The sequence below is a fragment of the Podarcis liolepis genome (assembly GCF_965112155.1).
Source record: "Podarcis liolepis genome assembly, chromosome: 5".
NCBI lineage: Eukaryota > Metazoa > Chordata > Lepidosauria > Squamata > Lacertidae > Podarcis > Podarcis liolepis.
Window position 1 is genome coordinate 43,600,408 of NC_139556.1, and position 27,612 is coordinate 43,628,019.

General features: G+C 42.0%; 1 protein-coding gene across 2 annotated transcripts in view; it reads left to right on the top strand.

Moving 5' to 3' along the window:
- Positions 1-27,612, top strand: part of TCERG1L (transcription elongation regulator 1 like) — a 162,439-nt gene that overhangs the window by 20,530 nt on the left and 114,297 nt on the right. For both annotated transcript variants that reach the window (XM_083505975.1, XM_083505974.1), the window contains exon 4: positions 8,549-8,713. In XM_083505975.1, coding sequence (XP_083362101.1) covers positions 8,549-8,713 — 165 coding nt within the window. The remainder of the gene's footprint in view (positions 1-8,548; positions 8,714-27,612) is intronic.

The following is a 27,612-nucleotide window of genomic DNA, read 5'->3' on the forward strand; positions in this document are numbered from 1 at the left end:
ACCAGCTATGAGACTCTACTTGTCAAAACCTACTCATTCTGAAGCAGCTAAATGAATTAGGAATGTGCTGAATCCCCCAGAGAGATGTCACCACCAACTGTTTTTGCATCTTTTAACATCCTTGTACGTTTTGCCTGCATAGGACCCTCCAAATCGGCTTTTGAAATCTATGGAGGTGAATGCAAATACTTTGAGATCAGAACATGTAGCATTTATGTACTTGTGAAGAAATAAACGTGCTCTTGATCACTTCTGGTATCTACAAGAAAAGGTGACATCTCTATCACTAGTATTGCACTGAAAGCATTTCCCAGCAAGCAGGACCACAGCAAGGTGTGCCATTGTAAAGAAAATCTATCTGTTTTCATCAGAAAAAGGTATCTGCTCTGGAAAGATCAATGGACACTGCACATTCCTTTATAGTACTGCTAAACTGAAGGCAGAAGCAGCTGTATTGTGGTAGCCCAGAAACAATCATTAGGTGATCAAAGTGTAAGTGTGTGTGTGTGTTCATGAAAAATATTTTAGTGCTATTTTGCTCTGCTTAAGAATTACTAAAGTTGCCAAAATGTCAGAGAGTTGGATAACAACAACTTAAATGATAGTACTTTTTAAACTCTGTAGCTTATGGTTAGCTAAGCTTCAGATGCTGTAGACTACAACCCCCATCATCCCTGGCAAATACCCATGCTGGCTGGATCTGATGGGAGTTGTAGTCCACAACAACTAGAAAGCACCATGTTAGCAATCCCAGTGGTAACTTCTAAGCCACAGACATTAATCTTTTGGCATTTAAGACTGCAAACATTTTAAAGTTGAGATGTTTCTGAGAATTCATGAACCAGGGGGTAGAGTGGTTCTCAGTTTTGTGCTGCACAATCAGAATTAGGGATGAGATTTTCCTCATCTGAATTTCTCCCCAGATTTTGGTATTCTGAATTACTGGGTATTATTTCAGAAGTGAAACTAATGCATCAATAATTATTCTCTCTTCCAGAAACACAAACAAACTGATTATTTCTTAATTTTGTATTAATAAGGACCATTCCACACAAACACTTTGCCACATTTTTCAGTTCAATTCAATGAAGAGGTGATTGAGACTGGATGGCTTTAGCCTAGGATAAATGCATATCTCAAGCAAGGCTCCACACACACTGTCATCTCTCCAGTAGTCTCCCATGTCTGAGGAGTAAGCTGTTGGGAAGAATAATGTCCTTGCTCATTCATCCATTCAGGGTCAGAGTTGCATTGGAACTCTGTCTCTGGTTACGGGTTGTTCCTTCTACCACAGATCTTTAACCTGCAAGGAAGGGGTAGCTTACCATGAGTTTGGGGCCACCACTATCAGTCAAGGCAGTGGAGTGTTTAGGGCTTCACAAAGGTGAAAGTGCTCCCCATTGCTTCCCCCAATTTGTTGTGAGGGACTCATCTGGATTAGGGGTTGGTGGCAAATGGCTCCTCCACAATTCAAACTGCTTCTGAAAGGCACCACTACAATCTATTCTATAAGGCATGGGCATAGCCAGGGTTTTTGTTAGGTGGGCCAGGCTTTTGTGGGGGAGGGCAGAGCCTCAGATTTGAATTGATTTGTATTCATTTTGATTGAATGGAGGGGCAGCTGCCCACCCTGCTCTCCTTGGCTACACCCGTGTATAAGGTTGGATTGATAACCAATTGAAGCTCTGTTCTGACATTGTACCTTTCAAGGAGGTGACCAAGTGCATTCACATGTTGAATGAGAAGGTCTGAAGAAGGCTTGTAAGCGTGTGATGTTGATGATGATGATTACAAACTGCCCTTTTCCCCAGAACAGGATTCAAGTATTTAATTTACAAAAATTAAAATAGCACAGACATAATAGAAAAAGCTTAAAAGATAATAAGAATTAAACTTTCAATAGAATTAAAACTATATAAATACAAATTTATTCAAATACAGCTAATAAAAACAGCACAGTACTATTAAAGACCTTTCCTTAAAAAAAAACAGTCAGTTCCCAAAGGCCTTCTGCTAGCAGGACAAGAAGAAGAGTTTGGATTTGATATCCCTCTTTATCACTACCCGAAGGAGTCTCAAAGTGGCTAACATTCTCCTTTCCCTTCCTCCCCCACAACAAACACTCTGTGAGGTGAGTGGGGCTGAGAGACTTCAAAGAAGTGTGACTGGCCCAAGGTCACCCAGCAGCTGCATGTGGAGGAGTGGAGACACGAACCCGGTTCCCCAGATTACGAGTCTATCACTCTTAACCACTACACCACACTGGGTCTCAAGGTGGCACCCAGCATGGTGGGAGCCAATTTTCCTTCTCTAGGAGGAGGTCCTCTCCCGTGTCCCCACCAAGCATGCTTGTGGGGGTGGTAGAACTGAAAGAAGGGCCCCCCTTGAAGACTTCAGAGCCCAGGCAGCTTCAAATGGGAGACCAGATAGCCTGGGCCTAAGCCGTATATGGCTTTATAGGTTCAGGTGACACACTTACAAATCCACCTTCAGGACCTTCCTGCTCAGAGGGGCAGGGCAAGTGTAGAGGGGTTGGGGTCCTACACACAACCTAGCACCCCCTCCATGGAAACAATTTAAGAATGCCTGAACAGGGCTATACAGTTTCTGCTTAATGTAGAGATGTTCAAGTGCTCTGCATATGTTGCCTACCCCGAGCTCTGTTTCGTAGGTTTCCCTCAAGCAGTCTCCCAAATGCATTACAGTACCAACAAGGTTGCCCATGTGATCATTCACGACGTGCATATCAGAACATATCCTTGACACAGTGGGAATTTGCCAGCGTTGCTCCAGAAAAGTACTTGGTAGAGTTCTCTCAAGGTTAATGGAAGTTCTTTTAAAAGAGAGTGCAGAGGTGGGGGGGGGTGTGTGGTTGTTGCTTCTAACGAAAGATCTCTCTCTCTCTCTTATTACTCACTGAAGTTTCTTAGGCTCATCAGTTTCCCAAATATTTTGTTTTTCACATTTGTGAGAGCCTTCTAGCATGTTGGCAGCCAACAACTAGTTGAATTGACAGAGAAACAGCAACAGCAATCAATATCCATATGGCAGAAGCCGGCAGTAGCGGCAGCAACAATTAAGAAACATGCGGCCAGACTTGTTGTAGCAAAACAAGAAAATGTATAATCCTAACATCCATTAACTTCAGATACAGATCTAGCAGGGACTGGCAGCTCTCACTCTATTTTTGCAATCCATCAAATTTTCTGAGCAAGTGGCATGTTTTCTGAGGGATATGAGACAGAAGAACATAATCAACACATAGCCATCAGTAATCATGGGAGCTGCCGAATCATTTGGGGGGGGGAGAGGAACAAACTCTCTGCTAAATGTCTACCTTTCTGCTTCTCTTTGGTTAGACAGGCTTCCTCCTTTCCCCCTGAGGCCTTTGATTCACAAACTCCATTTATTCTGTCTTTGATTTCAAGTGCCAGCCATATTTCACTGAAACATAGGAAGCTGCCTTGTACTGACTCAGAACATCAGGCCACCAAGCTCAGTATTATAACACAAAGCAGCAGCTGAGATTTTCAGACAGGAATCTTTCCAAGCCATACCTGTAGATGTCACATCAGGAATGCAGTTTGGGATCTTTTGCAATTGGATCGTGTGCTCTACTGCTGAACAATGTCCTTTCTTCTGTTCTACTGTAATTGTGTAGTGTGTGAGTGTGCACATGCCCAAAGCAGCAAGATCACTATTACAGAAACCAGGATAATCCACTGAAACTTGAGAATGTTTGGCCTTCCTAATAAAAGAAGAACCTAATATCCAAATTAGTTACTTAACTTTCTGTCACAAGTGCTTCTTCCTAGACCACTCCTTATAAGCTTGGTAGGGTTTTAAGACAACAGAGTTATAGCCAGAGATGGTGACTTACATGATATAGTTTTATGTCCATTGTCCAAGTTGGGAAGTTCTAAGAACAACAACTATAATAATAATAATCTTTATTGCTGTCCAATGACCCTTAACATGGATTCAGAATAAAATACAGATTCATAGAGACAACCCCCCAGGGAAGGAAGACCAAAGCGTTATTTGTTTAGTCATGGGTATGTTGATCTTTCATTCGTATGACTACTGAAAGGAACTTTGCCACGGCCACTGTGATATCATTGGATTTGTCGTCCAGAATATATTTGATATAGTAGGCTTCAGATTGACCCAGCCGATTTGCCAATAGTAGTTTAATCAATAGTTCCCTAGCTTGATCGTATTGTCCGCAATGCAATAAAATATGCCTCATGCAGTCGACACACAGCACACACAGATCCCTTTTTGATAAGGGATACCTCTCAGTCTGCCGTTTAACACTTCTGATGGGAATACATTTAGTCTGGCTTTGGTGAAAAGACGCCAGTATGTTGGTACAGACAAATTTCTAAGATATGCAGGTGTCTGAAACTCGAACCCATAGTGAATTCCTACTGCTAATGGGCCACAGATAAAATGAGATTGAGATTGGAGATCACTATGTGATAGTGCCTTTGCCAGAGCCTTTGCCTCAGAGATTCCAGGGTGGTATCATAGCCCAGATGGTACAGGAGAGAAGGTAGCATACCAATCAAAGTGTCTTTTCTAACCATAATTTTCATCCATGAGCTGGTAAACTCCTCATTGTTTAGATATGCAAGTAACCCCTTCCCTTGGCCAAAGACTGAGATCTTGAGCCAGTATCTCAGGGCAGCCCACCATGCTTTAGCTGATAGAGGACATTCATCTGTTTCTAAAAATAGTACAGTGGTACCTCTAGTTACGTACTTAATTCGTTCCAGAGGTCCGTTCTTAACCTAGAACTGTTCTTAACCTGAAGCACCACTTTAACTAATGGGGCCTCCTGCTGCTGCTGTGCTGCCGCAACAGATAAACCTGTCAACTGTCAACAGGTTTACCATACCCATTGAGCTAATCACCCATCTCCTACTACCCTTCTGAGAAATACCCTACTCTACCCTCCCACTATATATAAGGGTCTGGTGACTTCTGTTTCAGTGTATCTGAAGAAGTGTGCATGCACACAAAAGCTTGTACCCAGAACAAACTTAGTTGGTCTATAAGGTGTTACTAGACAATTTTTTATTTAATTATTATTACAGTGGTGCCCCGCAAGACGAATGCCTTGCAAGACGAAAAACTCGCTAGACGAAAGGGTTTTTCGGTTTTGCGTTGCTTCGCTAGACGAATTTCCCTATGGGCTTGCTTCGCAAGACGAAAACGTCTTGCGCTTTTTTTTTAAAGCCGCTTGAAGAGGCGCAGTTGCGATGGACCGTGCTTCGCAAGACGAAAAACATTGCAAGACGAAAAGACTCGCAGAACGAATTCTTTTCGTCTTGCGAGGCACCACTGTATTATTTCTCCAGTATGCTGTGACACACACATGTGACACTTAGACTCATAGAACTGTAGAGTTGGAAGAGACCATGAGGATAACCTAGTCCAACCCCCTGCAATGCAGGAATTTTGCCCATTGTGGGGCTCGAGTCCACAACCCTAAGATTAAGCGTCTCACCAACTGAGCTATCCCTAAGATCAGCAAGAAATGAATAGCTTTACCGCAATTATATGAAAACAAAAGGTAAGTATGCCTCATCCTGCTTGTTACAGTGGGAAATGCTGAACTTGAACGTACCACCTTATATCTGGAAGGTAAACATTAAAAAAATTAGCTGACAGGATGCATGCTAAGAGTTGCTCACTTATATTAGGTTTGGGCCATTTCCGGTTGCTACTCTGTGGGGAAACCAGCTGCCTTTGGCACAGTGCACTTCAGTGGATTTCAGATGCTGCTTGTTGATGAATGCAGTCAAGCAGGACATCATCTCCCTCCCATCCAAAGGTGTCCCAGTTGGTTGTGGAGAACATAGCGAACAACTTGCGAACTAATTTGCTGTGACATAAAATCTGTCTTCCAGTGTGACACTGAATGGTTCAGCATCTATCAACAATCTGGTGGGGTCGTAAGCCTCTGCTAAGGGACTCTATAATGCACAGGTTACAGTGGAACCTCAGTTTTCGAGCATCTCAGAAGCCGACCAATTCAGAACCCGAACACCAGAAACCTGGAAGTAATTGCACCTGTTTTCGAACGTTTTTCAGAAGTTGAACAGCTTCCAGGGTGTTGTGTGTCCCCCCCCCCCATTGACTTTGTAGCCAGCCGTTTGATATTTGGTGTTTGACCACTTTGGAAGCCGAACGGTCTTCCAGAACGGAACATTTGAAAACCGAGGTTCCACTGTATTTCCATCTCTGCAACATCCAGTATGATGACAAACACTTCTCTAGTTAAAAAAACAACCCCAAACCAACCAATTCTAAAATCCCAAATCTGCATCCAGCAGGGGAATCAGCCATTGTTAGTCAGGTATCCTGAGTTTGATTAAAACATTTTTATTTATAAAGTGAGATATGCAGAAAGCCAGCTGTCCGCCTTAGTCCCAAGAGAAAGATGGACAAAGTTCTGAAAGCGGAAGAATGCTGCTTAAAACTAGATTTTGAATGCACTTGAGGAATGGTGGCAAGTCAGGTGGTTGTTTTATTTCTCTTGCATCTTTTCTGGACGTATACCCTCTTTTTTCTTTCTACATTTTATTTGGCGTTTTTAAAGAAAAAGTAGATCAAATGCATCCTGTGACACCTAGGCCAGTTCATTATTAAACTTTTCACCTCCTTGAGCAGATAGACTATATATTCCCAGCAATCATGTAGGTAATGGCATCAAAAGAAAATCTGTCATATAATATATGTCGCTCGGAAATGCCTAAAGTCATGACTCAGATCAAACAGGGCTTTTTCAGAATTACTACTCGCCTTCTATTGCTGTGAGGATTTCCGCCTGAACTGAAAACATTTGCTAAATGATGTAATAAGCTAATGATTGCTTAATTTTTGAATGCAGAGCTCAGTGCAGAGAGGGTAACAGCTGTTGTTTGTCAAATTAACTTTCCTTAAGTTTTTTTACTATCCATTTTCCTGTTGATTTAGCATACTTAGCAGTGATTAAGCACCAAAGGTCTCCCCCTAAACCTGTTTTGTGGAGGTAAAAGCTATGCAGGAAAAGGTTAATTCTTCTTCATTGCCACAGTATTTCCCACTCCTTAATGGAATCAACTAGCACATCTCTTCTGCTCTTAAAAGTTAGAAACCCTCTGATAACGTATTCTTCTGCTTCATTTGAGGAGCAAATATAAGGGCCATTTCACATGCTAAGGCTGTGTACACACCATAAACTTAAGGCACACACCCTCTAAATCCTGGGAACTGTAGTTTGCTAAGGGTGCGGGGAATTGTAGATCCATGATGGGTACAGTTCCCAAGATTCTTGGGCAGGGGAAGTATAGTGTATATGCAGCTACACAGAACCAGGCAGAAAAGACCAGACCATAAGGGCAAGTGGGGCACTGCCTCACTAACTGCAGTCTGCAGCCAGCCTCCACCTGCCACCAGCTTCCTCCTTAGCCTTAGTTAGTACAACTCAACAAGGAAGAGGATGGGGACAAGTCTTGAATTAGTAGGTTCTGCCTGTGATTAGCTCTGGTTCTACTTACTATTATTGCCCTGCCAGTCCCAGTGGACACTGGCCACTACTGGGAGTAGGCAATTGTTAGGATGTGGTCTGGGGGGTCTGATCCTCATGTTTTGTGCAGCCCCATTTTAAAGTTGGTTCCCCCCTTTACTAATAGGGTGCCTTAATGCTAATTTCTCAGAGGCAAATATATGCATGCATTAGCATATGCATTTTTATGCAAATTTGTGCCATGAGCTTGTGTCCAAGCTCTTTCAGTGCCTAGCAGCAGCAGCCCCTCCCTACACAGAGGCTATCTTTGGCTTGCTACTGATCATACACTGAAGAGGAGCTGCACCCCATTATAGCTTCTTGGCAAGTGGACCACCGGAATCTAACGTGTGTTTGGAAATGCATTTTATCACTTTACTCGTTTATATTTTCCGATGTACACCTAAATATGTAATGTCTGAAAAAATTCACTGTTGTCAGCTGTTCAGTTGTTCTACTGGATGGTGAATTATTCTGATTTGTTTTTAGGGGTTTTTTGTTAATTTTAATTGTAAACTTCCTCAAAGTCTTCTGATAATCAATATGTTAATAGATTTTTTTAAATAACAGATCATTTATTATAATAGATTTATTCATATTATGTAGAAAGCAAGGTGCAAATATGTTGCATGCAGTTCCCACCTTTTCTTCCAAGGAGCTCAACTTGTTTCATAGATGAGCAATGATTTCAATCTGAGTCTTCTGTATTCAAACCAAACTCTCTATCCACTCTTCAGCATCTGGTGATTGAACCCCATATCTGATACATATCTGATACATACTAGGTTGTAAAGGTTTTCCATGGATTACAAAAAAGGGAATATCTTAACCATGTCAAAGAGATGGAGAAAGGAACAGCTTTGATAGAATCTTTCCTTTCACTCCTCTGGGACTTCTGCAGGATTAGGTTGCTGAGTGAATGATTTTATGTGAATGTCAAAAAATTTCAATGTTCAATGAATATAATGCAAATCATACTTGGTTTTCTCATAGGTGGGTGCCTTAAACAAGCTGGCAGTAACCAGACCATTGCATTTGCAGCAGCCATGGTATCAGTAGATGCAGATGCCCCTCAGGGACCATCGACAAGTATCCAGCCATGTCGTGTGCTAACTTTGTCACCAATCAAAATACCAGTTTTGACATCACCTTTCCCAGGTATGATCCATTTCCCTTATTTATCATTGTTAAACATTAAAAAATAATAATCTGTGGTTTGCAAATTGGTAGACCAAGATGAACTACTACATTGTAAAGTTCCTGGTTTAGGTTTCCAAAGTAATTGTGGTGGAAGTTGGATACTGTAAAGAACATTGGAGCATTTCAGCTTTGAAGTAGATCCTGACAGAATTTTTTCTAAGAAGCCAAAATTGTTCGTGTGCAATTGCTCAAGCTTTGTCTTCCCATTTCTCCTATTCCCAATAATGGCCCCACATTTTGAACTCGTTTTGGGGGCATCCGTTTTGATATATCCATTTGTGCTCATTGGTTGCTTGAACTGTATGATCCTTCAGTGATTTCTAGAACGTTGGTGGTGTTTTGATGACGTGTGACATAACATTGCTATTGGGGTGAGCATGGGGACAGTGCATATGAATGAGACAATGCACATGATAAGTTTCACTCAAACGTTGTGTCTTTTGTATGGAGTTAGGGGCCAGAGCAATCTGCTCTGCATGTAGACAGTTCCAGGTTCAGCCTCTGACATCTCCAGGTAGGGATGGGACAGAACACCTGCTTGAAACCCCAGAGAGCAGCTGCCACACTGTGTTGACAACACTAGACTAGATGGACCAGGGTCTGACTTAACAAGAGGCAGCCTCTGCATGAAAGCTATAAAACATCAGCCTTGCAATCTGAATGACAGACACATTCCCTCTCTCTCTCCCCCACCCCTCTCCCTCTCCCTCTCATGCATTTATTACTTGAAATAAGCTCTCAGAATTACTTACAACAGTCAATACAAAATATCCTTATTTGGCCTATCACCCTCATTCCATGTTAACTAGTAAACATCTTCTGAGGACTTTCCAAGGGCAAATGAGCCGTTCTTTAATCAGTACAGGAAAAACAGCAGCCTCAAATCCTATCACGATTTCTGCCTCCATCCTTTTATGCAAGAGGCTCCTTCCATATCAATGGAGAAGCATTCCAGTGAGAAGCAGTTGTCATACTAGATGCATTTTTAATGTACAGCTATTATAGCATGTACTCCATGTGAACTACCTAAGGCTTGATAGAAGATTATCACAGCAGAAGAGCTCTTCCATTTAGATAACTGGCTTGGCTTTGCAATGATAAACATGTCAGGTTTCGACAGCAGTTGTTTTCCTCAGGAAAATAAGGCAGATAGGATATCAAATGGCATGTTAGGAGTGCCTAAGCAATAAAACCATTATCAATCATGCACAAGAAATTGCATTATTCATAGATATCCTCTCTTGCAGAATGCACAATAGGACTTTAATAAAAAAAGAAAACCGATACAGCTTGGATTGTGTAAACACCTCTGACATCAAGCACCTTGTTTCTTCCTGTCTTCTGGTTCGCACTGCATTATTGGTGATCTTCTGTAAGAGATGGAAAACTACAGGTGTGGGTTGAAGCCAGCTCTCTTGTCTACCTGGAGCATGGTGGCCCATTGAAAACTTACCTGAAGGCCAGATCCTGTAATACTAAGAGCTAATGGCCTAGGCTGGGGGTCCCCAAACTGTGGTCTGAGCTTTGTTCAGGTGGTCTAGGATGTGTGTGTCAAAATACAAATAAAAATCACATGGCATCTAGCCTAGTGCATTAGACTTAGTACAACATGCAAAATAATAATAATGAAGTAGTCTGCCAAGACTCTCATCAATTTTCACATGGTCCATGGGGAACATAATTGGGGAACCACTATTGAAGGCCATTGGACCCTTGGCAGGAGTTTGATATGACTCTGCCAGTGTCCAATTATTTAGTTGATAATGCTCATTTAGGAGATCTGATCACTGCAGTCCATATGGCTTTGGTTCATGACCCAGATTGGCACCCTATCTTACTATGTCTCTTGGAACTGCAAAAAGTCCACAATGCAGCCCTGAAAAAGATATACCTGTCCGTCCGTCCCCGAGTTTGCTTCCCACAATTCCTATTTGGTGCTACAGGAAGGAACATAGATTATGGGAAGGTTCCTTGTGAGTATGCCTTCTGTTACTAATTAGGTTACAACAGTTTCATAGAGCAGGAGGGAAATGCTAATTACTTAAGCTTGTAAATAAATCTTCCATAGCAAAGCAAACATGGGATACAACGATAGCTGTCTAATTAAACAATAAACTGAAACTCATGTTTCCAGGATGCACGATGGCAGTAAATAATTGTAAACTGAGGGTGAGTACATATGACTATTTACCAAGATATGTTACTTGGTGAGGTGGTCACCTCCGTTGTAACCGCCTTCCTGGCAGTGAAGAGAATTTCAATATTATTCTTATTATTATTTATTAAATTTGTATACCACCCTATACCCACAAGTCTCAGGGTGGGTCACAGGATAAAATCACAATATAGAAACGCAAAATGCATATGTCTCCTGTACATGATCAGAGATTGGGAGGGTGGGGGGAGCAACACCAGTGTTGGAAAGGCAACTCAACCTCACTGCATTCACATTCACATTCACCACAGCCATCTAGTCATGGACAACTTAATGGTTGTATTATTGCAATGCGTTTTTTTGTGGGGTTGCCCATGTTGATCTGGAGGCTGCAGCTGGCACAGAACATGGCAGCTAGGTTGCTTGTGGGGGCAAACTACCACCAGCATATAACACCTGCCAATTTGCTACCCGGCCCAAGTTGAAGGTGTTGGTGTTAAGATATAAGTTCCGATATTGAGGCTGTTTTATTCCTTATGTACCCATTATATCACTATGGTCTGTGGGAGAGTCTCTTCTGTGAGTTCCAAAGATCTCAGAAGTCCATTCTGCAGTAACTCAAAGCAGGGCTTTTAGTGTGACTGCCCCTGTTCTGTGGAACAGCATTGTCTTTGAAAGACGACAGGCATCTTTGAAAGATGATCTGCACTTTCTGTAAACAGCTGAAGACATATTTGTTTCAACAAACTTTCCTAAGGGGGGCAAATAGGTCTTCACTATGAGTGTCCATTTGCTAGGGTTTTAGTTTTGCTTTAAATGCTATTTGTTGTTTTTGTGTTTTTAACTGTTTTTAATTATTTTATGTGTAAATCGCCTCAAGACAGTAGTTTAGAAGGCAATGAATAAATTAATTCTAATAACACTAGCAATGACAATAATAATAATTAACCAGAACCTTTGGAGTATGTGCAAATAGGTTGAAATTTGAGGGAATCCTGAGTTTAAATGGATTAAGCAAGAGCGATACCTGGTAATAATTAATATGTATGCATAATTTTGGCCCTGAAACAAATGTCTAATTGTGACTTAATGCTACTTCAGAGGAAACTCTTCTTATAGTAAAATATGTGGAGTACCCATTTTCTCCTGAAAAACACCTTAGTCATGATATTTTCCCATTGAACTGCATGGTTGACAAGATATTGAAGTTAAATTAAAGTTCCTTTCCCGAAAGGTAAAAAAAAATGGTCAATTGGTCAAAAAGTAGTACTCTGCTGTCAAGAACAAAATTACATTTCTGTTTCTCTACAGAACTTAATGATTGGGAAAACATCAAGGAAGCAAATAATCTAATATAGAGCTAATCCCATGTGTAAAGTATATTTTACAGCCAGTCTGCCTTTCAGTTAAAAAGATCAGTATGTCGACATTTATAAAGCATGACTTATTGCCCTCAACTCCTACCAAAATAAATCTTTGGAAGAAGAGTGCCATCTGCGAACCCCAGAGATTATTGTATTTTCATTATCCAGTTTGCAGAATAATATGATAATGAGCTCTCTTTTCATATTTGCCATCCATAAACTTTAGAGAGGGCAATCTAATCATAATAGAAACAAACAAAATGGAATAATATAAGAACCTTTCATTTTACACTACCACCGTCCTGTCTTTGCATAGCAGGTTAGATTCTGAGGAAATAGTGTTACAGGAGTATATTAAACAGTTAGGGGTTTGCTCTCCTGTAGCGCCTTGAAAGAAAACAATATTTGTTACGTATATATTTGCTTGTTAGTTAATGGTACGACTCCATTGCACATCAAGGTGGTGGTGATGATGATAGCATTCCAATTGCAGTTGTTGGCAGCTAGACATGTATTAATCATTTTTGGATGTGGATGTGAAATCTCATTTGTATCGCAAAGCATATCCAGTCAGTTTAATTGGGCTTGGGTGAGCATTGCAACATCAATGTCATGGAAACAGATGCACATCTGTGTCAACAACTGGCACCAGGGGCTTCCTGCCTGCCTCTCTCTTGCTCAGATGGAGCATGTCATAATAGTTGATAATAATGTTATGCGGAGACCTCTGGCAAAGGCTTTTGGGTCGAGGGGAGGAGGGAGTGTTACAAGGTAGTGAGTCCCCCAACCCTCTAGAGCTAACGGTGTGTGTGTGTGTGTGTGTGTGTGTGTGTGTGCAGGGGACACCATTCTGTTGGAAGCTGCCCAGATTGGCTGGACCAACCCAGTCAAATGGACGGGGTATAAGTAATATATTATTTGTTTGCATTTGTTACGTTCTGCTGGTGCAAGTCTCTTGCTCTAATAGAATGGGAACATTAGATACCACTACCACTAATAATGTTGTTAGTAACAATTTTTGATTATTACTTGATGATGATACACCATCTCCACCCATCAAGAGGAATGTCTGTGTTGAGGTCTTCAGGCAACCTGAAAGAGGAAGTTTGCAGTGCTGTTCAGACTGGGAGAGGGAGGAAGAGATAAAGGATGCTTTTATCCCCCTCCAGCTTTTCTCTACCATACCATATCGTGTTAGAGAAGCACCAGCCCCATATCAGAACATTTTATAGCTGTATAAGCACAGAACTCGCAGTTCTTGAGAGTGAGAAAGGTATTCTTTCCCCAAAGTTTTCCCATTGTTATTAACTTCACAGAATTCAACCCCCTCCCGGCAAATTTTAACCTCTCATCCAGCTTCATAAGCTATCAAAGTCAAGAGTTTCATCTCCATTTTCTATTGGGGGGCTTGTTTTCAGCAGACACCCTAATGTCCTGTGTCTCAGCTGCTCTCATCCATTGTCAAACATAAGGGCTTTGTGGATGGGCAGATGGTCTATTTCTGTCACTGGCTGTTAGCCATGACGACTGTGTTCTACCTCCAGCTGATGGATGTCTCTGAATCACAGGCTGGGAATCACGTACAGGGAGGGCGCTGTTGCACTCGGGTCCTGCTTGCAGATTTCCTACAGGGATCTAGTTGGCTACTGTGAGAACAGAATGCTGGATTAGATGGGCCTTTGGCCTGATCCAGGAAGGTCATTAATATATCAACTCATGCAGTTGGCCTGGTTTCTTTAGGAGCTGGGCCAATACTTTTGTTGTAATTCCTTTTGGACACTGACAGAGAACGGGAAGAGCAAGTGAAAAGAAATTGCTTCCCAAAATTGGGAAGGAACAGAAGAAAATGCTCAGATACACTTAAATAACAAGAGCTAGATTTTAGAAATCAGCCAAAGAAGTAAGTTTTCTTCCATAAACTCTCCCTTATAGAATATAATTACTGATGTAGTAAAAAAGGAGAGTTTTTCACCTCCAACAAATTTCCCTCTCGAAATAGATTAAAAGTTAGTCTTCGCCTTTCATGATAGCCAAAGGCGGCTGCTCCATGGAATCACTGAGCTTACATGTGCTTAACCGGGCTTATGCATGTTTAACATGGAATCACTGGGCTTAGGCATGCTTTGGATTGTGGCCAATATCAATACAAATAGTATTTGTCATAATGTAATGTGTGAATTCATTTAGGGGCAGCCCAGAATCAATCACACATGCAAAAACTTCATCCAGTATTAGCTGCTTAGGGTTTGTTCTTTCTCCTGTTCCTCCCAGTAGTGAGATGCAGAACAGGCTTCCTATGAACTATGGTTTGCAAATTAGAAGGCCAGTTTTGGGGACATACATTCCGTCCCCCGTAACATCTCAAGAGAGCAGCCTGAATTGTTTTGGAAGTGGAAAGCTACAATTAATTCGGAAGGGGGAAGAGGGGAAAGGGAAATCGGTCGAAGGGAAAGTTTGCATGCATTTCCAGGGCTTTGTGTAGTATCTGTGATTTGCAAATTGCTTTGTCCATGAAACCCTTGGGAAGAATCTGTTGATGCTCCCATGGTGATTAACGGAGATAATAAATAAAGCAAGCAGGAGGCCCGAGGTGGCGCTGCATGTGAATCGATACAGAGGCAGCTTATTGTAAGGTCTTTTTCTTTCTTTCTTTCTTTTTTGTCTAGCAAGGAAGCTTGAATTCTCCATCACTTTGACAGCAGTGTAGCTCTATAGATTTCAAATTTTAGTTAGTGCTGAACTCAAAGGAATTGATGTGTGTATGTGTATGCATTTGGTGAACATTACATAAGTGTGCTTTTATTGTTATATTTAATGAATATTTTATACCATTTTATGTAAACCTCTTAAACAAAATATAAATATAAGGCTCTCTCCCTTCCACAATTTTTCTCGCTAAGGTATACACTTCTTGAAAATGTACAACGCCATCCAAGTATGACCGGAACCACCACAAAGTGGTTCCACCCACACCTAACTCTGACAGCCGCTGTAGAAGGATACCATGGCTGATGGTACTGAAAGCTGCTGAGAGGTCAGGGAAAATTAACATTTCCCCTGACTCTCTCCCAACATAGGTCATCATACAGTGTGATCAAAGCAGTTTCTGTGCCAAAACTGGGCCTAAACCCCAATTGAAATGGATCTAGAAATCAGGAATCTTGCACAAGAAGGGGCGAATGGCAACTGGCAGGTAATTACTTAAATTTTCTGAATCCAGGAAGGGTTTCTTGAGTATTGGTTTTATCACTGCCTCTTTCAAGCAGCAGGGACCACCCCTTCTCACAAGGAGGAAATAATAGGGTTGCCATATCTTAAAGAGCAAAACATAGGACAGCCCAAGTCACTGTCAGACCAAGCTAGGGAAAGAGGCATGCAGGCATGCAGGGCTGCTGCCACCTCACCTCTTTACCCAGCTCAGCTGGCAGCAGCCATGGCATGCACAACCGCCCAAATGAGAGCCAGAGCCGGAGCCGCCCGAGTCCCCCAAAACTGGACATTTCCTTTAAAATGTAAAAATCCAGCCAGATGGGCATGCTGCCCCCCAAAAAGAGGATACGTTTGGGTTTTCCCAGATGTATGGCAACCCTAGGCATTAATCACCTCCCTGGCCCAGCCAGCTGTCCCCTTCCTGCTACTTTTTATCAACCAAGAAGGCCAAGGATCCAGAGCACACATGGTTTCCCTGGTAGATCCAAAAACCTTGTTGACATCCGCAAGCCTTACTAACTGAAATTCATTCAACATAATAGGACTAGACAGTGCTCTGGACACCTCTTGAGTTTCATCTTCTGTAACAATGGAGTCAAGGTCCCAGCAGATGCAAATAATGTTATCCTCAAAATGCTTTGCAAACAAGTCATAGTGAGCTACCGTTGGCTCTATCACCTCCAGGCTAGACTATAAATGTCCATTCCTCCTTCCTTTTTATTTTAGTTAATTATATCCGTATTTCTAGGTCACTTTTCTGCCCAAGGGCCTCTACAATGCTCTTGGAATCAAAACAAGCCACACCCAAAGAAGGATACAACACAATACTGCATTTGTGCTGAACAGCACAAGCAGCTTCCCTGCTCTTGCTGTAGGTCTGTAGTCAGGGACTGCTCTTTTTAATAACTATATGGTGTGTAGCTCAGTGCTCTGCATGCAAAATGACCTGGGTTCAATTTATGGTGTCTCTTAAATCTTGGAAAGCTGCTGCCTGATGAAAGTAAGACCAGGGATAGCCAATGCGACTACAGCTTACCATTGGCCATTCTGGTTGGGGGCAGATGAACACTGCAATTGTCTATGAACATCTGGAATACATCACTTTGGTTTCCCTTGGTGTAGATAATACTGAGCCAGTGTTACAGGTACTTTATAAATAATAATTGTTATGTAGCACATATTAATGGATAGGTGTTTAATTCAACATGATAGCGGTAGGCAGCAATACCACCATAGCGAGCAGAAGTGGAACTGGGGCAGTGAGCTCAGGCTGCAGCTGATATGAGCTCCAGAGAATGCTTCAGAAACAGGTTTAGTGGTTAGATCCAAGTCTCAAAGCAGTTGGGTCTTGGCCAGTACAGATCTTTTCAAATTACTGCCTTACTTTACATTTCAAATAAGAGCAAACCCATGTTATAGGTACCGCGCTCATAAGATCATGTGATGCCACGCTTTATAAAATGATTATTACCCTTATTTATCTTGCATTGTGGATTTAGCAGGTGATGATTTTGCATATCAGATGGTATTTACAATGCCATGATTGTTCTCATTTTAATTTAGAAGGATTTATGTTGCATGTCTTGTTTGTCACAATTGTCTCTGTGTCTCTTTTTAGCTGCTCTGGAATTTTTACTTATTCATTTGTTTACCTATTCATAAACCAGGAAAAGGGGTGAAATGTGCCATGGAAGCAGGATTTTCTAATAGAGATCTGACTATATAATTACTATAATAAGAAAGAGGCAACTCTGCAGTGCATCTGCCTATTATAAAATATGCTCTCTTCTAGAAAGCAAAAAAGAAGGGGATTTATTTGCTTATTATTGACCTACATAGAACTTTCAGAGTTTTTTAAACATAAATTTCAGCTGCATTCCTAGCCCTGCTTACCTGAGAGTAAGCCACATTAAATTCAGCACGATGTACGGTAGTTGGTGTTGTGAAACTGAGATGAGTTTAAGGGTCTAAAATACACAAGCTTTAGAATTTGATTCGCATTTGGGGAACAAAGGACACCTGGAATAGAAATCCATTGTTATACATTTTTATATGTGCTTCATCAGGCTAGCCAAAGGATAACTCTACCTGTTACAAAGAAGAATTGTGGTATTTATTGTCATATACCCTCCTACAATTCACCAATTTCTGGAATAAGAAAGGTAAAATACGGCATGGTTGTTATGGACTCTTGTATTGTAAATTAGCAGCCAGTACAAATATTAAAAAGGCACCATCTGCCATATAAACCATTTGCCACCTGTTCTCTTGCTTTCAGACTTATTTAATGGTTTAAATTTTATGTCGTAGCTTGCCACCGAACAGCTGGGAAGTGACTAAGTATTTTTCCTATCAGTAACTTAACGGCCAAACAACACTACATGTTCAAAAATGCTTCTTAATGCCAGGGATGTTGCCACATGGACTTTCATGCACTTGTCAGCTTGCCTCATTAGCAAATTCTGCTGACAGTAAAACAGGATTTTAATAGCAACCATTATCCAAGTATTATCGGTGGCTGTGTTCTGGGAGAAATGTTCCTCCTCTGCAATAAACAAAGCCAAAGCCCCTTTCAAATTGGTCATAATACTTATGACCATCTCGATAAGTGGCAGATACAAAATGGTGTCACTGGTTTTATTGCCAGTATATAAGATAGCTGGAAATTCTCCTCCTTCACTTTGCTTGCGGAATAAATCTTTGTCCATGTTTAATGCACCTGTTGCTGACCACTAGGAGAACTGCTATTCAAGCATGGAGAATAGGCTAGTCATTTGAGAGCCAGCAAGGTGTAATAGTTTGAGTACCAGACTTGGACCTGGGAAACCGAGGTTCAAATTCCCACTTAGCCATCCCCACCAGGGAAGATGGGGTGAGTGAAGATCTACATTGGGAACAAGGGGGGGATAATGATTTGTTTTCATTACAAGCAGGGGAATCAGATGAACTTTACCCTATGGTTGAAGTGGGACTCAAAGGCCATTGTGATGGGGAATGGGGCCCACTCTGAATCATGTCAGGCAGGGGCAGGGGCCCTAGAGGGCAGCGTACACCATTTTCCCCCGAGGGGTGGGAGGAGATAGCACTGTCTCCTATTCGCTGAGAGGCTGCTGTGAATCCTGCTGCCTGAGGTGGTCTCCTCACCTTGTCTCATGGGTGGGCCGTGCTTGGCCCTTGATCTGAAAATAGATTCACCACCTTAGCCCCAGGAGTAAATTTCATTGAATTTAAGAGGACGTGTTTTTGAATAGACGTGCATATGGTTCAACTCATAAGTCTTCCCCTCAAATATTTCTAATAATTCAATAATGACAAATGTTGATCATTTGTGGCTAATTTGCTAATAGATGAAGAGGAAAAATCCAGCAGTTCATTTATTCGTGGCAGGTTATTTGCCCAGCATTAGTGCAATGTAATGGAGCAAGCAAATGAATGTTTATAGTTATTGAGTGATAATTTCCGTCTCAACATAAAATTGGAATAAGTGTCTTTCAAATTAATATCTGTTATAATATGTACAATTGGCGTTCCTTTAGACTGCTTGTACACTTCTGTCACAAAACTAGCTTTTGTCTGTGAATGAAAAAGAACACATTCAAAACCTCCAGCACACAACCGGTTTAGGAATGCAGCCTTTATCCTTTTGAAGTTGAAAAGGATTTCAGCTTCAGCCTTCCCTTTGGTGAGAAGAACTGGAAGAGCTTGCTCGAAGTCGTTTTTCATCTATATTATACAAAGTGACTTCAATCCAAGTTCTTTGGCTTAACTGGACAGTGGATCAAGCTCTTTGAGGGCTTAGAACTCTGCCATACACCAAATCCAGCCAGAAGTCTAACTAGCTCATCAATGGTAGGCTAGCTTTTCATGCAAAGTTCCCTAGTAGTCCTAACAACTTTCAAAAGCAGCACGGTAAGGCAACTGAGTAAAAGAATGCGACTTCCTCACTTTGACCAATGGATCCCCATCAATCATCAAGTGCTATGGCACCTCAGTGGAATAGCTCTTAGAACAGAGTGGATAGCAGAAACAGTGCTGCACAGAGCAGACTTCAGGGGACCATATTTCATTGATATGACTATCCTCAAAGCAAAATACCTATATTTATTTTATGTATTTATTATAAATGTTTATAGCCCACCCTACATCATATAATCCCAGGGCAGGGTATAGAAAGAGGTAATTTGACAATTTTAAAGCATAGTCTAAAAATATCTATTAAAACTGCACTTGAAAAATCCCTTGAATTACAACTTTAAAAAGAAGGAAAAAAAGAAACTGCTACAGAAGGTGGAGAGCTACTCCTTTCATATCCCCCCTCCTCCAAAGGTCTCAGCAACCTATAGAAGAAGGAAAACTCTGATCCTAAACCTCCAATGCTTTTCAGGGTATCTTTGGGAGAAGGAAACCTAAGGAGTAAACCCCACACAAATCCAGAGTGGAGTCCCTAAGATGGTTGGGTGGCACCTTGTATGCTGACAACTCCTGCAGCCAAGCTGGTGCCAAACACATTACTCTGCTTTCCTTTGGACCACATCAGTGGGGCAAAGAAGAGGGTCTTGTCATCTGGGCAGCCTAGGACCTCCATACACACTGCCCAGTCTTGCACCCAGGGAGGTCACTTTGGTGCTGCTAATGCAGCAGTTTGACTTCACCCCTAGAGGTGCACTCCATTGTCTCTCAAGACAGATGCCAACCAACCAATAAGACTTATTGAACTCAATGGAGTTTAATTCTGAGTAGGCACAAATAGGCATGCTCCTGTTAATAATGGGCTGGGCCATTTGTCCACCTAGCTCAGTGTTCTCCGTAGTATCAGGCAAAGGTCTTTGTCAGTTCTGAAAAACTTTCATTAGGGTCTTTGTCAGTTCTGAAAAACTTTCATTAGAGTTGTTGGGACTGAATCTAGAACTTTATATGTACAAAGCATAAAATATACTCTACTCTATGAGATGGGCAGAGCCAGGAATGCCTACTTGGTTCCACAACTATGGGTGCCTGGGTGCCCAACCCATGGGTGCCCGACCCCTTCATTGGGAATTTTCTGTGTGCTTGGGCACCCAGGGTATTGGCACCTATGGGCAGAGCAATCCTAAGTCCCCAGCTCCTTGCGTCAGGGCGGAACATAGGGCAGGTTTTTTTTGTTTTTTTGAGGGACCCATATCAGGTCTCTCTCTGAAAGCAGGAGTAGCAGAGGATTCAGTGGTTTATGGCCAATTCAGCTCCATTTTGGGCAGCCTCCCTCCATCAATGATGCTTCTTTCAGCTGTGAGAGGCTGTCAGAGAAGGATGTATGCTTCATTCTAAGCCCATCCCTGCCATCATGTGGGGAGCGGAGTAGAACCACACCTTTTGTTTTACTTGTAACGTGAAGCAAGGCTAAGTGGAGGCTTGAGGTCTCTTAATGGTAGGCCAATCTGCTGCAGTTTACCTTGTATCATTGGAAGGTCATTTCAGATGTTATTCTTTTCAAGAAAAAAATGGAGAGGTTGCCACACAACTGCTGTTTTATACAATTTCCAGGTACAAAGTCTGGCTGTATTTCCCCCTCTGAAAATGAGCTTCACATGTCTCAGGAGCCACAGAATGTATTGTTTATTTCCAGAGTCTCAGCATAGTTTACTCTTTGCAGATTGATGACCTTAGGCTGCGGCTATAGCAATCTTAGGAGATTGGGACATGATCGGAGATGCACTCTTTGACTCACTCCATCTCTTTCCAGTGGTGCTTATTGTTGATAAAGTGTTGGTTTCTGCACATGAAATATAATGGCCCAAAACACCCATGTCAGCAAATAGTAGATGTTAAGCCCATTTTCTACAATAAAAAGAAGAAGAAATGTCCTGCGAAATGGCTGATAGGTAATATACGGGGATGCTTTTTGTCCACAGGTCATTGAGACAGTTGAAATCACAAAGGCTAACACAAATGAAATGACAATGGGGAAATATTTTCTGGGGAAAGATAGACAAAGAGCACAAAAATTGAAGTCTGTTCAAGGTCAAACAGTCCAGGCATCAGGTGAGGCCCTTCTGGTGGTGCCAAAGTTAATGGAGGTATGATTGGCGAGCCTTTTCTGTAGTGACATCATTTATGTGGAAACACCACAACCTGCTTCTGAACTTACGCAGACACTGACAGTATTCTGGTGACAGATTGATTGATTGATTGATTGATTGACTGAGTGCATTTAGATCTCTAAGGAGCTCAAGGCGGTATACATAGTTCTCTCCCTTCCCATTTTATCCTTACAACAACCTTGTGAGGTGGGTTAGGCTGAGAGTGAGTGACTGGCCCAAGGTCACCAAGTGAGATTCTTGGTGAAGATGTGGGGATGGGGACCCTGGTCTACCTCTGTATCACACTGGATCTCTTATTGATCAGTTCACTAAGCAGTAGTATCTAAAAGAGAAGTAACCAAGTTGGGACGCGGGTGGCGCTGTGGGTAAAACCTCAGCGCCTAGGACTTGCCGATTGCATGGTCGGCGGTTCGAATCCCCACGGCAGGGTGAGCTCCCGTCGTTTGGTCCCAGCTCCTGCCCACCTAGCAGTTTGAAAGCACCCCTAAGTGCAAGTAGATAAATAGGCACCGCTTTATAGCAGGAAGGTAAACAGCGTTTCCGTGTGCTGTTCTGGTGCCGGTTCGCCAGAGCAGCTTCATCACGCTGGCTACGTGACCCAGAAGTGTCTGCGGACAGCGCTGGCTCCCGGCCTCTAGAGTGAGATGAGCGCACAACCCTAGAGTCTGTCAAGACTGGCCCGTATGGGCAGGGGTACCTTTACCTTTAACCAAGTTGGTGGTGGTGGAGAAATGTCTGTTTTTGAAACAAAACAATTAAACCTGCACATACAGGACTTTCATTTTTCCTTTCACATAGAGTGAGAGGCGGGTTGTTTTTAGCACTTTGAGATTTTATTATATTATTCTTATGAAATTGATTTCTTCGGGGTGGCGGATGATTAAATTCCTTGTGAAATATTCGTTTTTGGATAAAAAAAGATGCTGACATTTTCATTTTTATGGGTTTTGAGTTTTTATAGGTTCTGCTTGTGAAACCTAAGCCTGTGGTGTTAAATGTGGTGTACATGTCTACTTGGAAGGAAGTCTCATTGTTTTCAGTTTGGCTTATGCCCAGGTAAATGTGTACAGGATTGCAGCCTTCATGCTTTTCAGCATCATTTAAATACCCTCATTTACTCTGTCAGTTTCCTATATTGCTTTTTGGAAGGGTTAGAGAAGCAGAAATAATATATGATTACTGAGTGTGGTCTCCACCAACATTATCACATTTGCCAGGAATTAAGAGCTCCCACTTTGAATTACTGTCTCCTGGATCTATTTCCAGGCGGCAATTTTCACAATTATTCCCCATTAATTTGGAATTACTGTGTTTTCCCTTAACAAACGTCACTGTATTTAATTATTTCAACTGCTTTTCCCTATACATTACTAATTCAATGACCCATTGCCCTCGTTGCTGAGTGAAGACAACATACAATAATTGGAATTAACTTGGACACATTTTATTAAGAATCTGCATGGGGTATTCAACTTAACTTGTTAATGTCTGAACTCCCAGCACACTGCTGTAACATGAAGCTGGCCTATACTTAGTCAGACCACTGGCCTGTCTACCTCAATACTATCTGCACTGATCTTGCAGTAGCAGTACAGGATTTTAGGCAAAGGACATTCCCAGACCTACCAGGAGATGCTGAGAATTGAACCTGGGACCTTCTGCATACAAAGAAGATTATTGTCACTAAGCTACGGACTTGCTATGAGCTGCTGCAAGAAAGGCTGCCTGTCTATAAGCACTATGACAGGGATGAGGGTGGGGCAGAATAGCAGCATGGTGACAGTGCCTGTAGTCCCAGAGAGCCACTGTCGGTCAGTGCTGATAATACTGAGCTAAGTAGAACAATTTATAGGACTGTGTACATATACAAGGTAACTCCCTATGTTTCTATCATGGTGGACCTCCAGACATTTTTGGTCTGAAGATCCTCATGTGTCCCATCTTTGTTCTATGGGTAACTCCACTCTGACTTGGAGCTGCATAGTGAATGTTACCTCCTAGTCACACCACTGCAGGGGCTTCTCAAGACACCCCACTTCTGTGCTGAGGACACCCTGCCACCTGTGAAGAAAATATCCCAGGGTTCTTAGAAGTCATCCATTTCTTCTTCCCCAGTTTGCACTGCTTTTCCCAGTGGTAACAATGATTCGTAAGATAAACAAAATATACAAATGCTCTTTCTGGTGCATTGGAATATCAAAGGAGGACTTCTACTCAGTTTCAAGTGTGAGTGTCCAAATCCAATCCATTGGATTTGGAAAATATGTAGTCTGGTCTGCTGGGGGCGAAACCCAAAACCATTTATGCCAGCAAGCACATCACCAGGACTTTCAAGGCGGTGGAAGTAACAGTAGTTAGTTAATGGTAATAATTTGCTTGGAGGCTGAATTCACCATCTGAACTTGGAACTGCATTCTCTTCCTCCATTACATAGATAGGAGTCCTCCAGTGCCTGGTTTGTGTCACATGGATTTATTCACTCTACAGAATTAATATTGTGGCTTCGCGCTAGCATTGCCTCCTAAGAATAACATCACAGCAAGTGGGATGACAAAACTGGTCCTATCCAGCACCTATAAAAGCAGCATCTACAGAGTGACTTCTTCTCCCCCTCCCTTTTTTATGAAAGATGGGTATATATCTCTTAAATAAAATATAAATAAATAAATGTGCAATTGGCAAAAACACTGTCCTCTATATCTAGGGGGTGGGTCTTAACTTGATGAACCCCCATAGGGTCCACATGCACACACACAGGACACCCCAGAACCCCACTCCTCAGATGATCAACTAAGGGGGGGGGGAATTATCATCATTCCCCTCATCAAATCACCTTCTCTCCCCTCATCAGTCTGATGATTGTGAAGCAGAACTGTGCATTCCCATCAGGGTTCTGGGCTCCATCCACCTCAGTGCTATGTTTGGTCCCCCCCCCTTTTTTTTTTTTTGCTCTGCTGCTGCCCAACTTGGAGAGGTAGGAATGTGTGTTTGTGTGTATGTGTGTAAAGTTTGCTGGGTGGGCAGTTCAGGCTCCTAAACTGGTGTTTGTCCCTCCCCCAATAAATTGTAAAACTGTGCACTTATGACCGATTTGTGAACAGAGGATTGGGGAGACCCACTTCATCACATTTCTCTAGGGGGAGGAGAAATTCCCCAATGGTTTCTCAGGAGTGGAGCTCACCACTAGCAGTGACAGTAAATGCTGCATATAAAATGTTGCGTACAATGTATTAATATTAGTGGAGCCACTGGAGAAGATTGCATGATAAAAATAGATACTAGAGATGAGAACAAGATTTAAGTTCCCCTTCTTCCAGCTAACAAAAAGAAAGAGCTCGTGCTAGCAACTTATTGGCACTGTAGGAAAGTTAATTAAATGTTTTATATGGTAGTTACTGAATTGAAAACTATTGGAATGATCTCATTCAGGATAAGTACCATTTACAGGCGAGGGATGCAGGTGGCGCTGTGGGTTAAACCAGAGAGCCTAGGACTTGTCAATCAGAAGGTCGGCGGTTTGAATCCCCACAACGGGGTGAGCTCCCGTTGCTCGGTCCCAGCTCCTGCCAACCTAGCAGTTCGAAAGCACATCAAAGTGCAAGTAGATGATAAATAGGAACCACTCTGGCAGGAAGGTAAATGGAGTTTCCATGCACTGCTCTGGTTCGCCAGAAGCGGCTTAGTCCTGCTGTACGCCGGCTCCCTCGGCCAATAAAGCGAGATGAGCGCCGCAACCCCAGAGTCTGGACCTAATGGACCTAATGGTCAGGGGTCCCTTTACCTTTACCATTTACATTAGAAATGTCTAGGAATCCAGAACCTGTTTGTTCTTTAGCAGACTGAGGAAAGCTACATAAGAAGCATTGTCTTACAGTTTGGGTGCAATGAAAACTGGTTAGCACAAAATTGTGACATAGAAGTGGTAGTTCAGAAGCAACTGTTCCTCAACAGGGTATATTAGCTTAAAACATACTGCTGATAATTTGTAGAATTAGTGACACCCAGTATCTGAAGTCCAGTGCATATTTGAAAAAAAATATGTATGTGGAGTAAAACGCAAAGGTATTTTAATCTACCCAGGCTTTGACCTGCAACCATGTGGGCAGCCCGTGCATGGTTTTAAGTGCCACTATGATGTGCTGGACATGGTCTGCCCCCACTGAAAGCCTCACCAAAACATTTTTCACCAGCTGGAGCTTCTGGACAAAGTCCAAGGATAGCCCCAAGTAGAGTGTATTCCAAATAATCAAGTCTTGAAGAAAAGTATTTTGAAATACAATGGTTTCCAGATGCTATAGTTTCAGTGGTATGCAAACTACTGTGGAATATATCATGCCAAAGAATATTTATCCCCTTCAGGCATTGCACATCCATGATACTCCAGCTGCCACACACCCACACATTCCATATTTTTCCAGGACCTTTTTCTGATGTTCTAAAAGCTGCCGTCTTCTCATGCCCCCTTCTTCCCTTGCTCTGCCTCTGGTTGGTCCCCCAGCTGAGCCTAGGGCAGCAGTTAGACTTCCTGCCCTGTTGATTCCTTCCAAGTCCAGAGAAACAAATAAGCAGAGAAGTAAAATTAAGCTCCCAGACATTATTATTTTCCCATCTCACATAATTTTTAAATTTGTGTATCCAGGGTTTTGAAGGGTTGGCTGAAGTTTTTCAGATTTGTGGATTCCTATTTCAGATACAGCACCACACGTCCATCATTATATGCAAATTATATTAATGAGTTGCAAATGTGATATGCAAACCAGAGTGGATCTCCATGCCATGGTGTATTCCTGCTGTGTTTGTGATGTACTAAGTGAGAAATTCAAAATTCATTCTTTTTCATTAAGCACCATGCTTCCTCCTGTTATTAAATCCCCAGTGCAAAAAGTTCAAATGGGTTAAATGTTGAATTGGAAAAACAGGTGAAATGATATCTGGGTTGTTGTTGTTTTTCCCCTCATAAAAATATATGGTGTAATGTTCTTTAATGCATTAGAAGCAGCAGTGCTTAAAAGCAAATTCCACAGAGCTTTGACACTTCTTCCCTGGAAATATGTATGAATCACTGAGAGAGAAACACATCTCTCTGGCCATCGTTCTGCCTTTTTAGATCGATCAGACACAACTCATTTCCTTTTTACTGAGGGGTAAAAGATAGTAATGCCCTGATGATGCAACGCATAAAAGAGAATTAAAAGTATATCACCTGGAAAACATTATCTTCCAAGGCATTCCTTCTGGAAATATAAAAATATTCACAGCAGGCCATTCCACTTCAGCATTTGTGAAATGCAAGAAGACAGGTCAGACCAGAATATGTGTTGAATGCTTTGGTGTAGATGTGCTGTGGGGCATCTGTAGCTTGCCAGAATGTGTTTTATCAAGCCTAGGAAAAACAGGTTCATAGCACATGGTGTAGGACATGTGCATGTATCCATGGTAATTACAGACATTCAAGCATGCTTCATTTGCAGAAAGGCTCTTCACTGCATTAACAGACAATATTCAGCTGGCTTTCTACCCATAAATTTATCCCTACACTCAGATTATAATACGTCAGCACATACACCCCACACAAGTGACTATACCGAGCAGAAAGAGTTTGAAATAATAACTGCATAAGTAGGTTGTGTGTTGTTTTTCAATTGTAGGAACAAAAAGCAGGCCGGCATCTTTCTCTCTAAAATAATGCAGTACTTCTGAAAAGCTGTAAGTGCAAAGTGCATGGCACCAGATTTATATCCTTTCTCAGACGGGCAAAATAAACCAGAGTTAGTGATGTGCTGGTTAAACACACAGGTCACGAACCAGTGTTCCATGCACATAGCTTCACAGTAAGCAAGTTCAGGATTATTAGCGTTCATCTGGATGGCTCCAAGTGAGTTTTGCTATTTATGTCTCGGGTGCATAAAAGTATGCTTGGCTTGCTTCCTGCGTCCTGCAACAGTTTATTTGGGGGTTGTGGGAGTAATTCCAGTGCAAAATCTTCATGCACACATGAATACACATGGAAGAATACAGGATAAAATGTCAACTTGGCACAAAATGTCATTC